The 13,674-nt window shown below is 34.7% G+C and overlaps 1 protein-coding gene across 1 annotated transcript; it reads right to left on the minus strand.

Moving 5' to 3' along the window:
- Positions 1 to 286: 286 nt before the first annotated feature.
- On the minus strand, positions 287 to 10,929 carry LOC145805683 (protein FAR1-RELATED SEQUENCE 5-like). Its single transcript, XM_082900860.1, has 7 exons — positions 10,701 to 10,929; positions 9,641 to 9,780; positions 1,761 to 1,797; positions 1,308 to 1,499; positions 813 to 1,148; positions 624 to 709; positions 287 to 526 (listed from the first exon to the last, which is right to left on the minus strand). Exons 1-7 carry the CDS (start codon positions 10,927 to 10,929, stop codon positions 287 to 289), a joined length of 1,260 nt encoding a protein of 419 aa, XP_082756986.1.
- Positions 10,930 to 13,674: the final 2,745 nt, after the last annotated feature.

Raw genomic sequence — 13,674 nt, forward strand, 5'->3', positions numbered from 1 at the left:
TTATACCGCGAGGCTTATTGGAATTTCACATCTACTTGAATGTCATCCCCCGTAATGTTCTTAACAGTTTTAGCTCTTGCTTGTTTCATCCTCCTAGAATGTATTGTGGATGAACCTCTTTCATCTTCAATAAGTCTCTAATAACCTTCAATGAGTGATAACACAAAATTCTTTCCATTTCAAACTTTGTACAATTACAACCCAAAGAGCCATCCCTCTCCATCTTCACTTTCCTTGCATGATTGCTACCAACATCAACAACTGTGTAAATGGCACTAGCCTCGCCTTATTCAATTGCTTCTATGTTCGATTCAATGGATCGAAAGTACTCATTTTGAAATTCGTCAAAAATATTTTTTGTGTACACATTACCCATTTGAATTAACATTCTTATTGTCGCTTTCACCTTTGGCAACCTTTGGCACAAAGCATATTCTGCTTCTAACTCCTTGTATCGCTTCTCATAAAGTACCCTTTCGAAATGCATGAAGAATTCATTTAAGTTAAAATCAGAACGAATGTAATCCTTCAAAAAAAGCATTAAAAGATTCACTAAGTTGTGTGGTACTCATTCCCGCAGCCCATGTTGATCTAACATGTGGCCAGCCCCATTTTTCTTTCACCACAAAAGTCAATTTCAACCAATGGTCTTCATGCGCATCATATTTATCAAGCATTTCTGCCCCCTCTAACTTCCATTGATTTGCATCTTCAATGTCAAACAAGAATTTATTTAGTACACCCTTTACCCCCCTTATCTTGGAACAGACAATTAACATGTTTTAATGCATTTTGCATCAAATGCCAAGTACACAATCGGTGACTCGTGTCAGGTATAACGATGGGTATAGCTTTAGCCATTACAGCATCTTGATCGGTGAACAAAGTTTTTGGTGCCTTTCTTGACATAGCCTCTAGAAAATTTTGAAACAACCATACAAATGATTCGGCGGCCTCATCATACAACAAAGCTGCACCAAATATAACTGTTTCCCTATGATGGTTGAATCCCACAAAAGATGCAAAGGGTCTATGTTCTTTGTTTAACTTGTAAGTCGTATCAAATGTGACAACATCACCAAATTGGGCATAATCCATGATCATTTGTGCATCAGCCCAAAACATATTTGTTATTTGCTCCTCATTATCTAATTGAAAAGCATAAAAAAAAGAAGGATTCTACAAATATTTTTCTTTAAAGTATTGCAACCCATTGCCTACTTCCCCGTATGCTAAACTTTGTTGTCTTTTGGTTCTCAAATAATTTTTTTGATCTAATTTCATAAACCCAAGACATTGCCTCCCACCAGCTTCCCTACCCATGAGTTCAAAAGACTGGCCTAAACGAAAACCAGATTGTGCCGCCAAATCTAACTCAGTTGCTTGGGTAGTCGATATCTTTCTTTGTGACGGCAACATGTGGGCACACTCTGGTGATAGAAGATCATGGTTGTGTTTTTCTTTGAAATCAGTCACAACAAATTTCCCAGTACCCTCATCTAATTTAATACAAAGTCAAGCCTCACAACCAGTCCTAGTTTTAGCTCTAGGGTTTTTTGCCAATGGGTCTCGCTTGTCAACCTTCCGAAATCCCTCCTTGTTGCAAACCAAAAGTCTACAAATAAGTTGGTTAGTGAACTTGTTCTTCCTACAATAATCCCTTCTTATGCTAAACCCTATTCTTCCTCCATATGTATTATAAAAATCATATGCACAATGTTAAGAATCAAATGTCATTCCCTGTTTTGGCTTCCAAGCACAATCATTCTCAGGTTCCATATCTATATCAAAATGTAACTGAAAAATCATATAAATAAAATCTTAGCTACATAAATTAAATCTTTATTTCAGAGACAAAAAATTCTAGGGACAAAAACTTAAAGACAACAATTCTAGAGACAACAAATTCCAAAGAGGAAATCCATATAGGCCTCAATGAATTGAAGCTTAAATAAAAATATATCAAATAAACAATCATGAGAAAATGGGTCTTAGATTTCAGGTCTGCTTTTTTGTGACTTTCATTCAAATTTTGGTTGTAGCAGCATCTACCAACTCAATTGATGGTAAGCTTGCTTTTTGAGTTATTAGAAATTTGTGTTTCTTTGTCTATTCCAATGTTAAATTGAATATCACATACAAAAAACAAAAGGTTTAAGGCCTATTTGATTGTGTTTTTGTTTTCTGTATTTTGTTTTCATTTGGCAATGATTTACTGTTTTCTGTATTTTGTTTTCATTTGGCAATGATTTACTATGTTTTTCATGCTTCTATGTCCTCAGTATGCTGGTAGTATTTCATTTATATTTTCATGCTCTATTTGTTTTATAAATAACTTTTTCTTGATTTAGAGTTTGTTAAAAACCCATGAAGCCATCATTAAATTTAGTTCGACCTTTTATCTATAGTTTAAAAATTTGTTAAAACTAGATACAATATCTTGTTGTGAATCCTATAGTCGACCCCAATTGATTGGGATACCACGCTTGATTTGATTTGACCCCAATTGCTTCTATTTCTTCGCAATTCCAGACACAAAAAATAATTCAAGACACAAAAAAATATTCCAGAGAGAAAAACTTAGAGACTAATTTCAGTTTGAAAAAATTCAAAACACACATTTTTGGGAAGAGGATATGTTTGAAGCTCAATCAAACATAATCAATAATCAATTACAAAGACAGAGACAGAGACAAATAATCTTGTCAATCAAGGATATGCTGAAATTGCTTTATCAGAGACATTATTTGAGCTTAACAATGGGTTTAGTTGAACAAAAAATGAGGGCAAAGCAAATAATGAGGTTGTTAATCACAAATAATGGGTTAAACAAGCTCAAATGAGGTTGTTAAACAAAAAATGAGAGCAAAGCAAATAATGAGGGCAAAGTAAATAATAAAAAATTAGCAAATAATATATATATATATATATATATATTTGTGTTTAACAAAAAATGAGGGCAAAGCAAATAATGAGGTTGTTAATTTTTTGTTAAGCAGAGACAAATGGGTTTAGTTTGAAGCTCAAATAATGGGTTCAGTTGGATGGTATTGTATGTATGTTTGAGCTCAAATAATCTTGAGAACAGAGACAAATAACCCATTGCTTTATCAAACTAATTTCAGTTTAAAGCTCAAATAATCAATTATAGAGACAGAGACAATGAAGAAGACTAACCTCTGGTTTGCGAAGTGAGGGTAGATAAAATGAGGGCAAAGCAATGGATTCGGTTTGGGGAATGGGTCGCTGTAGAGAGGGTCTGCCGGTGTAACGGGTTTTGTGAGGTGGAGGAGAAGAATGTGATGGCTCTGGTTTGCCAAGCAGAAAGAATCTGTATTGGGTTGAGAGTGGCTCACCGTCGTCGGATCTGCAACAGGGTCGAGAGTGGGTTGCCGCCGGTATTGGGTCGCCGGTGAGGGTGGGTTCGACGGTAGAGAAGGGGTGAGCGTGAGGCTGTGTGAGAGTGCGCATCAAATCTGTATAACCTCTGTATAAGCTGTGTTTTGTTTTGGGCTGGAAATTGAAATTTCAATTTCATATATATATATATATATATTTTATGGCCGTTGGATATGCAACGGCTGATTTCAGCCGTTGCAAGTAGGAGATGAAGTAGGATTCTCAAGGAGGGGATCCAAACTCGGGAGGGGGGGTGGTTTTGAATCTTGATCGTACTGTTGTCCTATGTGGCATGTTTGCAACAAGGGCTAAGAATATTTGGTGTAGGATGGAAGGCTGAGATTAGTGATAATATATATATTTTTAAAATTCTTCTAAGATTATTTACATGAAGTTGAAAAATATTATTTTAATCCCTTAAATTATGAAAGTGTATAAATAAATCACTTAAATTATTAAGCAATATCATTTTACCCCTTAACTAAAGGAACGTATAAATAAATCTTTAAACTATAAAAGTGTATAAATTGGACCTCCTAATAGAAGGGATTAAAGTAAAACGTGCTAATAGTTTAAAGGGTTCATTTATATGCTTTTATAGTTTAGGGGGTTCATTTATACATTTTTTTTTAATTTAGGAGCAAAATGACACTCTTCAATAGTTTAAATAATCTATTTGTACACTTTTATAATTTAAAATATTAATTTATATACTCTTATAATTTAAAGAACCAAGATAATACTTTTGGATAATTTAAATATCTTCATGTAAATAACTCTTTCTTTTATTCTTCTCAATCTTCTCTCTATTTGCATTTTCCTTTTAGCCTTCCCTTTCTCTCTCCTTGTGAATTCACCAGCAATATCTCTCATTTTCACAATCGCAGCTTGCTTCCATCGCACACTTTGTCCTTCACTCTCTCTGTGGTGCCATCTTCTTCTTCGAAGATTTTTTGGGGTTTAAGAATCAGGAGTTGTTTGAAATGATCTGAAATGATCTAATTATACTTATTACAAAAAAATATGCAAAAAAAAAAAAAAAAAAACAATGTAATCTAAAAAAAAATTAAAAAAAAATATCAACAATGATACATCTCTCAAATGATACTCACAATTTCTTAGGTCTCTCAAACAATTTCTACAATTTTGTAGCATCTTTCCGTTTTTTTGTTCGTATAATGGTGAAGCTGGATGTCTAGGTATGAATTTCTTCTAAAATCATTTTATGATATTTGATTTTTTCTTACTGTAGGTCAACAATTTTGGGGTTTTTGATATAACCAAATGTATAAATTTTATTTCTCACAATTTTTTTCTTCATTTCATCTATTTGTTTACTAATAAATTTTTTAACAAAAACATTTTATATGGTTCATCTCATTTAAAATTTTAAAAAAAAAAATCATGAAATTTTGTGGCATATCTATTGTGTGGTTTTTAATATTTTTATGAGTTTCATGAAATCTGTTTGTTTTTTTTATTATACCATTTACTATTTTATATTTTTATTAATGTGTATTAGTGGAGATTTTGTAGCATTCCTCGGTTCAATGATAGTATGGCTTGGTTTGGGAAGTGGGTTGGCTTTTTAACTTTTTGATTTTTTTAGCTATTTTAGCCTGACACTAAAAAGCCTGGTTTGGAAAGTACTTTTGGTTTTTTTGTGAGAGAAAGAATGTAATGATTATGGGTTAGATGTGATGTTTTGTCTTATTGGAGTTAAAAAGCCTATTTCGTTTTTTGTGACTATTTTAGCCCCAAACCCACCTAAATCCACTTTCCAAACAATGTCTATGGTGAAACTGGGTCTAAGGTATAAAAGCCATTGTCTAGAAGCTGGTTAATGTTTTAAACTTGGTCGCTAAGCAAATTGGTGGTTTCTTTGTTGTTGGTGATGTTTACTTCTGTTATGATTTTTTTTTTTTTTTTTTGTCTTTTCATATGACCGATCTCTCTAGGATAGTTGTATACACATTTAAATTTTTTTTTTTTGGATCCTTTTGTTAATAGTTAATTTGATAGTGAAATAGTTGTTTTTATTTGGGAGAATTGACTTAACTTGACCTTGATTGTTTAATTTTAGTTTGATTTTATTTTTCAAACTTTTAAGTACTTTAAGCTAATGTAAAAAATGTAACTTTCTCAAACATCTATACGATTTCTCGTTCATATCATTAACCAAGGTACTATTATTCCCATACAACGTTATATCGAATTTGCTAGTAAATTTTCCAACGAAATCCGTGATAAAACCCAATTACAAAACTTTTTAGGCTGTGTCAATTATATTTATGAATTTTACAAAGATCTTCACAAAGATACTAAAATTCTTTACACGTGTTTATGGAAAAATCTATCTCCATGGACACAAGATCACACTTTTGTTGTCTAACGCATCAAACAATGATCTAAATATCTACCTTTATTATGCTTGCCAATCCCCACTGCTTACGAAATTGTTGAGATAGATGCAAGTGAAATTGGATATGGTGGTATTCTCAAACAACGCTATCAAGGTAAATAACAATTAGTTTGTTTTACCTCTGCTTTATGGAAGGGAGCTCAAGTATGGTATTCTACAATCGAGAAAGAAATTTTATCTATTGTTTTTTGTATTAAGAAATTTGAATTTTATTTATTAAATCAAAAATTCTTATTACGCATTGATTTCAAAGCCACAAAGAAAGTCCTCGAAAAGGATGTTAAAAACATTGTTTCACGACAAGTCTTTTCTCGTTGGCAAGTAATTCTATATGTCTTTGACTTCAAAATTGAATATATTTGTGGTGGCTCTAATTCTTTACCTGACTTCTTAACTTGTGAATTTTTGCAGGGACCTACGCACTCCGGAGCATCTCAACCTCAGCAATCATCCAAAGCAATTTAAATACATCACATCTTTATGCCGTACAAATTGTTTGTGTAATTAAATAAAAAAAACATATTCATATTTAATAATTTAAATTACATAACAACAATTCATGCTGGAAATTATAATTGGATGGACAAAAATACATAATAAAACAAGAAAAGAAATCAAACTGAAGCTTGTGTGATACCACCGCCTCCTTAAGACAGATTCGTTGTCTCACCATCGGTGCTGGAGGTATGTCGGCATCTGTCTCCCAAGATATGACGGTTTAGATACTACTAACGCAGAAGCAGCTTCTGTTAGCTCTGGCGAACTAACAACGACAACATTCTCTCACATAGGAAAAATAATATTATAGGAGTAGACTAACTATATTATGAGAGAAAAAATTTCTGTGTTAAAACCAAGGAAGATAGACTCCTTTTATACACAATGGGAGAGAGGGGATGAGTCTCCCAGCCATGAAGGCTGGCAACAAATGTAGCCAATTACTCTTGCAAAACTGATCGAATAATGCACAAAATTGATAGGGATTAATGTATGAGTTACACACTCTATATACACATGTGTGTATATCTGCAGCCACCAAACAGAGTTGGCCCAAAAAGATTAGGTTGGTGGACCACCAATCCGGCCCAGCCTACCCTAAACCTAACCCATTCCAGCAAGCCTCAGACCTCAATCCTCTAGCGTCAAGCCCAAGCCCAAGCCCAAGCCTAAGTCATAAGATCCACGATCCACGACCTACGGACCACAGACCCAGACCCGGCCCTCTCGCGCGTGTGGCAATTTTTGCATAACCAACGTGGACCATAGTTTTGGCTCAAGTCCATCCTTGAAGCATCAATAACTCGCTTTCTTCGAAAAATATGGATGCCCCAAAAGGTTCATGCCTTTATCAAAATCTTGAGGTTTAATACCCATCAATGCTTTTCTCTACAATCAACGTAGGATAGGTAGTTGTACACTATACCTCATTCATGAGGCCAATTTTATGAGACAATTTCTCATTCAATTCTCAATGGTTTTTGGCTGTTATTTTTGTGGTGTAAAGATCTTGTTATTAAGAATTTAAACCCATTTGATTCCATCTCAATTGGTAGTTGGGATCTACTTTAATTTCACATTAAAGTCACCATAAATCCATTTTTTCCAAATAATTCCCCACATGAATAAAAATTGACCGAATAAAGAAAAACAGACAACATTTAACCACAAAGACTCGAAGAGAGAGCACATAGACTAACCCTGCATCAGAAAAGGTAGTTGTTGGCCTTGAACCTTTTGTAGTAAAAGCCTACTGGATTTACTAGCTGACCAGTGAACGTAATGTCTTGAATTGTTCTGTCGTTTGTGTAAACCGAGACAATAGACCTCACACATGAGTTAGTCCAACCATTGTTTTTGTTTTCACTGGGGTGTCTGGTATGGTCCTGGAATGCTAGTTTGGTTTAGTGAATGTTTTTAAAGAATTCGACCTTGTCAATTCTTAAAGAAGCGGCCCCACTTCGCACTCACATAGGTGACCTATATCAGGTATTTCATTATACCACGGTTGATTATTCACATCACTTAGGTCATTAAAAGCATTAGCTTAACCTTTCACCTGCAGAATGTATCACTATATAAAGGAATGGACAAGAGGATTTACCTCTTCAGTGACTTACTCGTTACACGCAGTTAGGTTGTCCCTTTGAACCTAAATCTTGGGATCTCTAGTCAACTAGGTTAGATTTTCTATTCTGGTAACATTTACTAAAGGCCTTAACCTCATTCCTCTTGACGATGTTTCTACTAACTCTCTTGTTAACCCTTTGGTTAGCGGATCCACAATGTTGTTACTAGACTTAGTCCAGAGAGACAACTCCATTAGAGAGTAGTTGTAGTATAAAATTATGTCTATGACAGATATGTCTAGACTTTCTATTATACATATTACTATGTGCCCAACCAATCACTGATTGGCTATCACAATGAATACAGATAGCAGGCACAGGTTTTGGCCAACGTGGAATATTTTCAACAAATTGACGAAGCCATTCAGCTTCTTCAGTTGCTTTATCCAAAGAAATAAACTCAGATTCCATCATTGATCTAGATATACACATTTGCTTGGAAGATTTCCAAGAAACGGTTGCCCCTTCAAGGGTAAACACATAACCACTAGTGGATTTGGAGTGCTTTGTATTAGATATCCAATTAGTGTCACTATACCCTTTTAGTACCACTGGATATCTGGTATAATGCAACCCATAATCTCGGGTGTAACGGAGATAACCCAACACCCGCATAATGCCCTTCAAATGAGTAGCATTAGGATTACTCTTGTATCTACTAAGCTTGCTAATAGAGTAGGCTATATCCGGTCTTGTACAACTCATCAGATACATCAAACTCCCAATGACCAAAGAATATTCTAGCTGAGAAACACTCTCACCATTATTCTTGGTCAAGTGTAGACTCAAGTCTGCCGGTGTCCTAGACACACTCATATTTGATTTATCAAATTTCTTAAGTATCTTCTTAACATAGTGAGATTGAGAAAGTATAATACCGCCAGATGTTCTGGTAATCTTAATACCCAGAATTACATCTACAAGGCTCATATCCATCATGTCAAACTTAAAGTTTAACAAACTCTTGGTAGTTCTAATCATCTCATCATTACTACCAACAATTAGTATGGCATCAACGTATAGACACAAAATGACATAACCTCTGTCAGTGTGTTTAACATATACACATTTGTTACACTTATTGATTTTAAACCCATTTGATAATATAGCATTGTTAAACTTCTCATGATATTGCTTAGGAGCTTGCTTTAAACTACACAATGATATGACAAGCTTATAGACTTTCTTATTTTTCCCTGGAGCTGAAAGCCCCTCAACTTGCTCCATGTAGATTTCTTCATCTAACTCTCCATTTAAGAAAGCTATCTTTAGATCCATCTAATGTATCTCCAGACCAAGTAAAGCTACTATCTCAATCACCATGCGAATGGATGTAATCCTTGTCATAGGTGAATATGTATCAAAGTAATCTAGACCTTCTTCGTGCCTGTATCCTTTGATAACTAGCCTAACTTTATACTTATCAATTGACCTATCTGCTTTCATCTTCCTCCTAAAGATATATTTACTCCCCAAGACCTTACTGCCTAGGGGTAGATCAACCAAATCCCAGGTATGGTTCTGTAAGATGGAGTCAATTTCACTTTTAATTGTTTCTTTCCACAAAGGACTTTTAGGTGAAGTCACAACTTCATGGAAAGTTTGAGGTTCTCCCTCTAACATATAAGTCAAGAAGTTTAGACCAAAGGACTTGGAAGTCCTGGCCTTCTTACTTCCTTCTTGGCTTATTTACCTCCTCATCTTGATCACTATCACTAGGATCATCTTCAAGTTCCTTCTCAAAACTTTGATCTTCTCCTTGGGTTCGGCAAGGAAACACGTCCTTAAAAAAAGAAGCATTCATTGACTCCATAATGGTATTCTTGTGTATATCTGAAATATCAGACTTGTGCACAAGAAACTTATATGCACTACTATTCTATGCATAACCAATGAATACACAATCCACGGTTTTCAAACCTATCTGAACCTAGTTGGGTGTAGGTGCTGCTACTTTTGCAAGACACCCCCACATTTGTAGGAAATTATTGGAAGGCTTGCGGCCTTTCCATAATTCATACGGAGTCTTGTCCACTTTCTTCCAAGGTATTCTATTAAGAATGTAATTCGCAGAGAGAATTGCTTCCCTCCACAAGTTCTGTTTGCTTCCCTCCACAAGTTCTGTGGCAACCCAAACTTACTAACATTGCATTTATCATTTCCTTTAATATCCTATTTTTTTTCGTTCAGCAACACCATTAGACTGAGGAGAATAGGGTGCTGTGGTTTGGTGGATAATTCCAGATTGAGCACAAATCTCAATAAATGGCGATTCATATTCTCTACCACGATTACTTCTTAAATCCTTGATCTTTCAGCTTAGCTGATTCTTAACTTCATTCTTAAACAGAATAAATTTATCAATCGTCTCATCTTTGCTTTTAAGAAAATACACATAACAGTATTTAGTGCAATTATCAACAAAAGTGATGAAATACTTGTTGCCACCATGTGATTGTATGACTTTCAAGTTATACACATCACTGTGCACTAAATCCAAAGGCTCAATACTTCTTTAATAGAATGAAATGAAGTCCTTGTCAATTTTGCTTATACACAAGTTTTATACTTGTGAGTGGGATTAATCTTGAAAGATGGTATGTGATCTAACTTGATTAATTTACCCAAATAGTCAAAATTCACATGACCTAGTCAACCATGCCACAATTTAGGGGACTCAAGCATATAAGCAGAAGAAGACAATTTCTCATTCATTTTTGGAATAATTATCATTACATTGAGCTCAAACATACCGCCCGACATATACCCCTTCCCCACATAGACTCCGCTTTTGGTCAACACGACCTCATCAGACTCAAACACTATGCAGAAGCCATACTTGCTTAGGAGAGACCCTGAGACAAGGTTCTTGCGAATGTCCGGCATAAATAGGACATCGTTCAAAGTCAGCTCTTTTCCCGAAGTCATCTTTAGGGCCACCTTACCTTTCTCCTCAACAATTGAGGTCGCATAATTCCCCATCAACAACTTTTCACCGGTTCGAAAGTTGTGAACATTTTCTTCTCGGTATAGATGTAGCGAGTGGCCCCAGTGTCCACCAACTATTCCTTCAGGTTGGACCCTGCCATGTTCACCCTAGAGACGACAACAGACAAATGCATGTTGGTCACATCTTGTGACAGATCTTCCATTTCAGCTATGTGGGCACGACTTTTGTTCTGTGGAGGGTTCTTCTCGTAAGGCTTCTTCTTCTTACTCCAATCAACCGCCCAATGCCTATTGCTTCCATAGTTGAAGCACTTTTCATTGAACCTAAAAGTAGGTTCGTGTGATTTGTAGATCGGTCTCATGGAGACACCATTTCTAGCCTCTAGCTTTGAGCTTTTTCCTATCGGTGGCTTTTTTTTCACCCCCGAGGAATGGACATGCTCTACCATGTTTGCTTTTACAGTGGAGGTACTCTGCCATTTCTTCCTGTTGTCTTACTCAATGGGGAGCCTGACAATGAGCTCTTGTCATCTCCTTTTGTTTGTGCTTCAAGTAGTTCTTGAAGTCTTTCCAGTCATTAGGCAGTTTCTCAATCAAAGTTGTTGCTTGAAATAATTCACTCAGCAACATTCCCTCTGCATGAGTCTTGTGCAGAATTCCTTGGAAATCTTGGACTTGGCTAATGACAGTCTTAGAGCACACCATTTTGAAGTCTAGAAACCGGCCAACGACAAATTTCTTTACCCCAGCATCCTCGGTCTTGTACTTCTTGTCCAAAGCATTCCATAGCTCCTTTGTCGACTTCTTGGCATAAAACACATTGAATAGTGTATTTACCAAGCCATTCAAAACATAGTTCCGGCCAAGGAAGTCTAATTGCTTCCAAGCATCTAGAGCCATGAGCTTCTGCTTGTCTTGCTCATTTTTTTCCACGATTGGTGAATCATCACTTAAAAGCCTCGCAAGGCTTAGAGTACTCAAGTAGAACAACATCTTTTGTTGCTGCCTCTTGAAATTCACTTCAGTGAACTTCTCCGGGCGCTCATGATGGTTGAGCGTTCCTCCCAGAACAGCAGGAGTAGCAACAGGATTGACCATAGAGGTCACAACAATAGGGTTGACCATAGGGGTCATAGAAAGAGTTGGCAAACCAGTTGACCCGGGGTTCTGATCCCCACCAACATTAGCAGCAGCAGCAGCAACATCAATTACAGTTGTCATTTATGAAAAATACAACAAAAATTCACTATTCTGTGTTTCCAGAAACTAAACTTAACTATAAAAAATCCCAAAGTTAAAAATTTAATTCAAAATTAGTCTCACCACTTACCCTATAATCGAACATGGTTAGAAAAGTTTCCAGGAAGACTGGAGGGGTCACACCTATCCTATTTAAGACCTAGTTAATTTTAGACAAAACTTTCAAGAGCATGTTGACTCCTAGTCTATGGGATACAAATTTAGAATTAAGTTTTCCAAGGGATAAACTAAGTTAAAACAAACCAAATTCCAAAACCTTACAAGCAATTAAAATTGTTAACCAAATTACAAGCAATTAAAAAAATGTTACAACGATTACAAGGAAAACAAATTTGCTTCAAAAATTAGGTAATTAACCACTACTAAATACAAGGACAAAAATTGCTTCAAATATAAAGAAAAATAACCAATCCAAATTAGGTTTCTTTTTTTCCAAAAATCCTTTTCCACACTTAGGTCTTTCTGTTCAACAAAAATGTTAGTAGTCCAACTATTGGGTTTATAGTCCCAAATTCTATTCATTTGGTTTTGTATATTTTTTTGCATTCCCTTTCACATAGGTATTCTTGTAAAGAAAGTTAGCAGAGAACCACAAGAAAATACAAAACAAATAATTGAAAGAAAAATGGTAAAAGTAATAACTTATTTTAAGCCTTCTAGCAAACTACTTAATAGCAAAATTAAGTAAAGAATTAAAATGCTAGATGAGTTACAAAAATAAAATTGATAACTCCAAAAATTAAATTAAAATTTAATAGGCATTTGATATATATAATTATTACAAAGCGATAGACATGTAAATTAATCTAGCAATAAACATGCAAATAATTCTAGAGCAATTAACATATAAATAGTTCATGCAAATAATTCTAGCAATTAAAAAGTAATTAGCATGCAAATTACATTACAAATCTAGAAAAGAATAAACATGTCATATAAACTAAATTCTAGAAAATTTAGAACATGCAAATTATCCTAAAAATCTAAGATCTAATAAACATGTGAATTAAAGAAAATATGAACATGTATATCATACTAGAAAAATAGAACATAATTAACATGCCAATTTTTTTACTAAAAATTTAAAATTCCATGAGCATGCAAGTTTATTACAAAACTATCAAATAAAAACATGCAAACCATGATAATAAACTTGGAATCATGCACATAAAATTATTCACTTATACTTAGAGTCATACATCATGAAACAATATTAAATTAATTACTGAAACTGAAACCACATAATGAGCATGTAGGTTTGAATTGTTTTCATGTAATAGAAAATAATAAACATGCAATTCAAGTCTACAGGCATGCTGACAAATAATTTGATTTCCCTAAAAGCAGCAGAAAGCAAATAGATATATTTTCTTATTCTAATCATACACTTTCATATGGAAGAAATAGTGGGCTCCTATATATGCTACAGACAGAGCTTTCGGAAAACAAACAGTAGCATGCAACAATTGGTTTTTTTTTTTTTTTTAAATTTAAATCTAATTAATAGAAGCCACAAAT

Source organism: Camellia sinensis, chromosome 13 (assembly GCF_055761805.1).
Source record: "Camellia sinensis isolate YWXY chromosome 13, ASM5576180v1, whole genome shotgun sequence".
Classification (NCBI taxonomy): domain Eukaryota; kingdom Viridiplantae; phylum Streptophyta; class Magnoliopsida; order Ericales; family Theaceae; genus Camellia; species Camellia sinensis.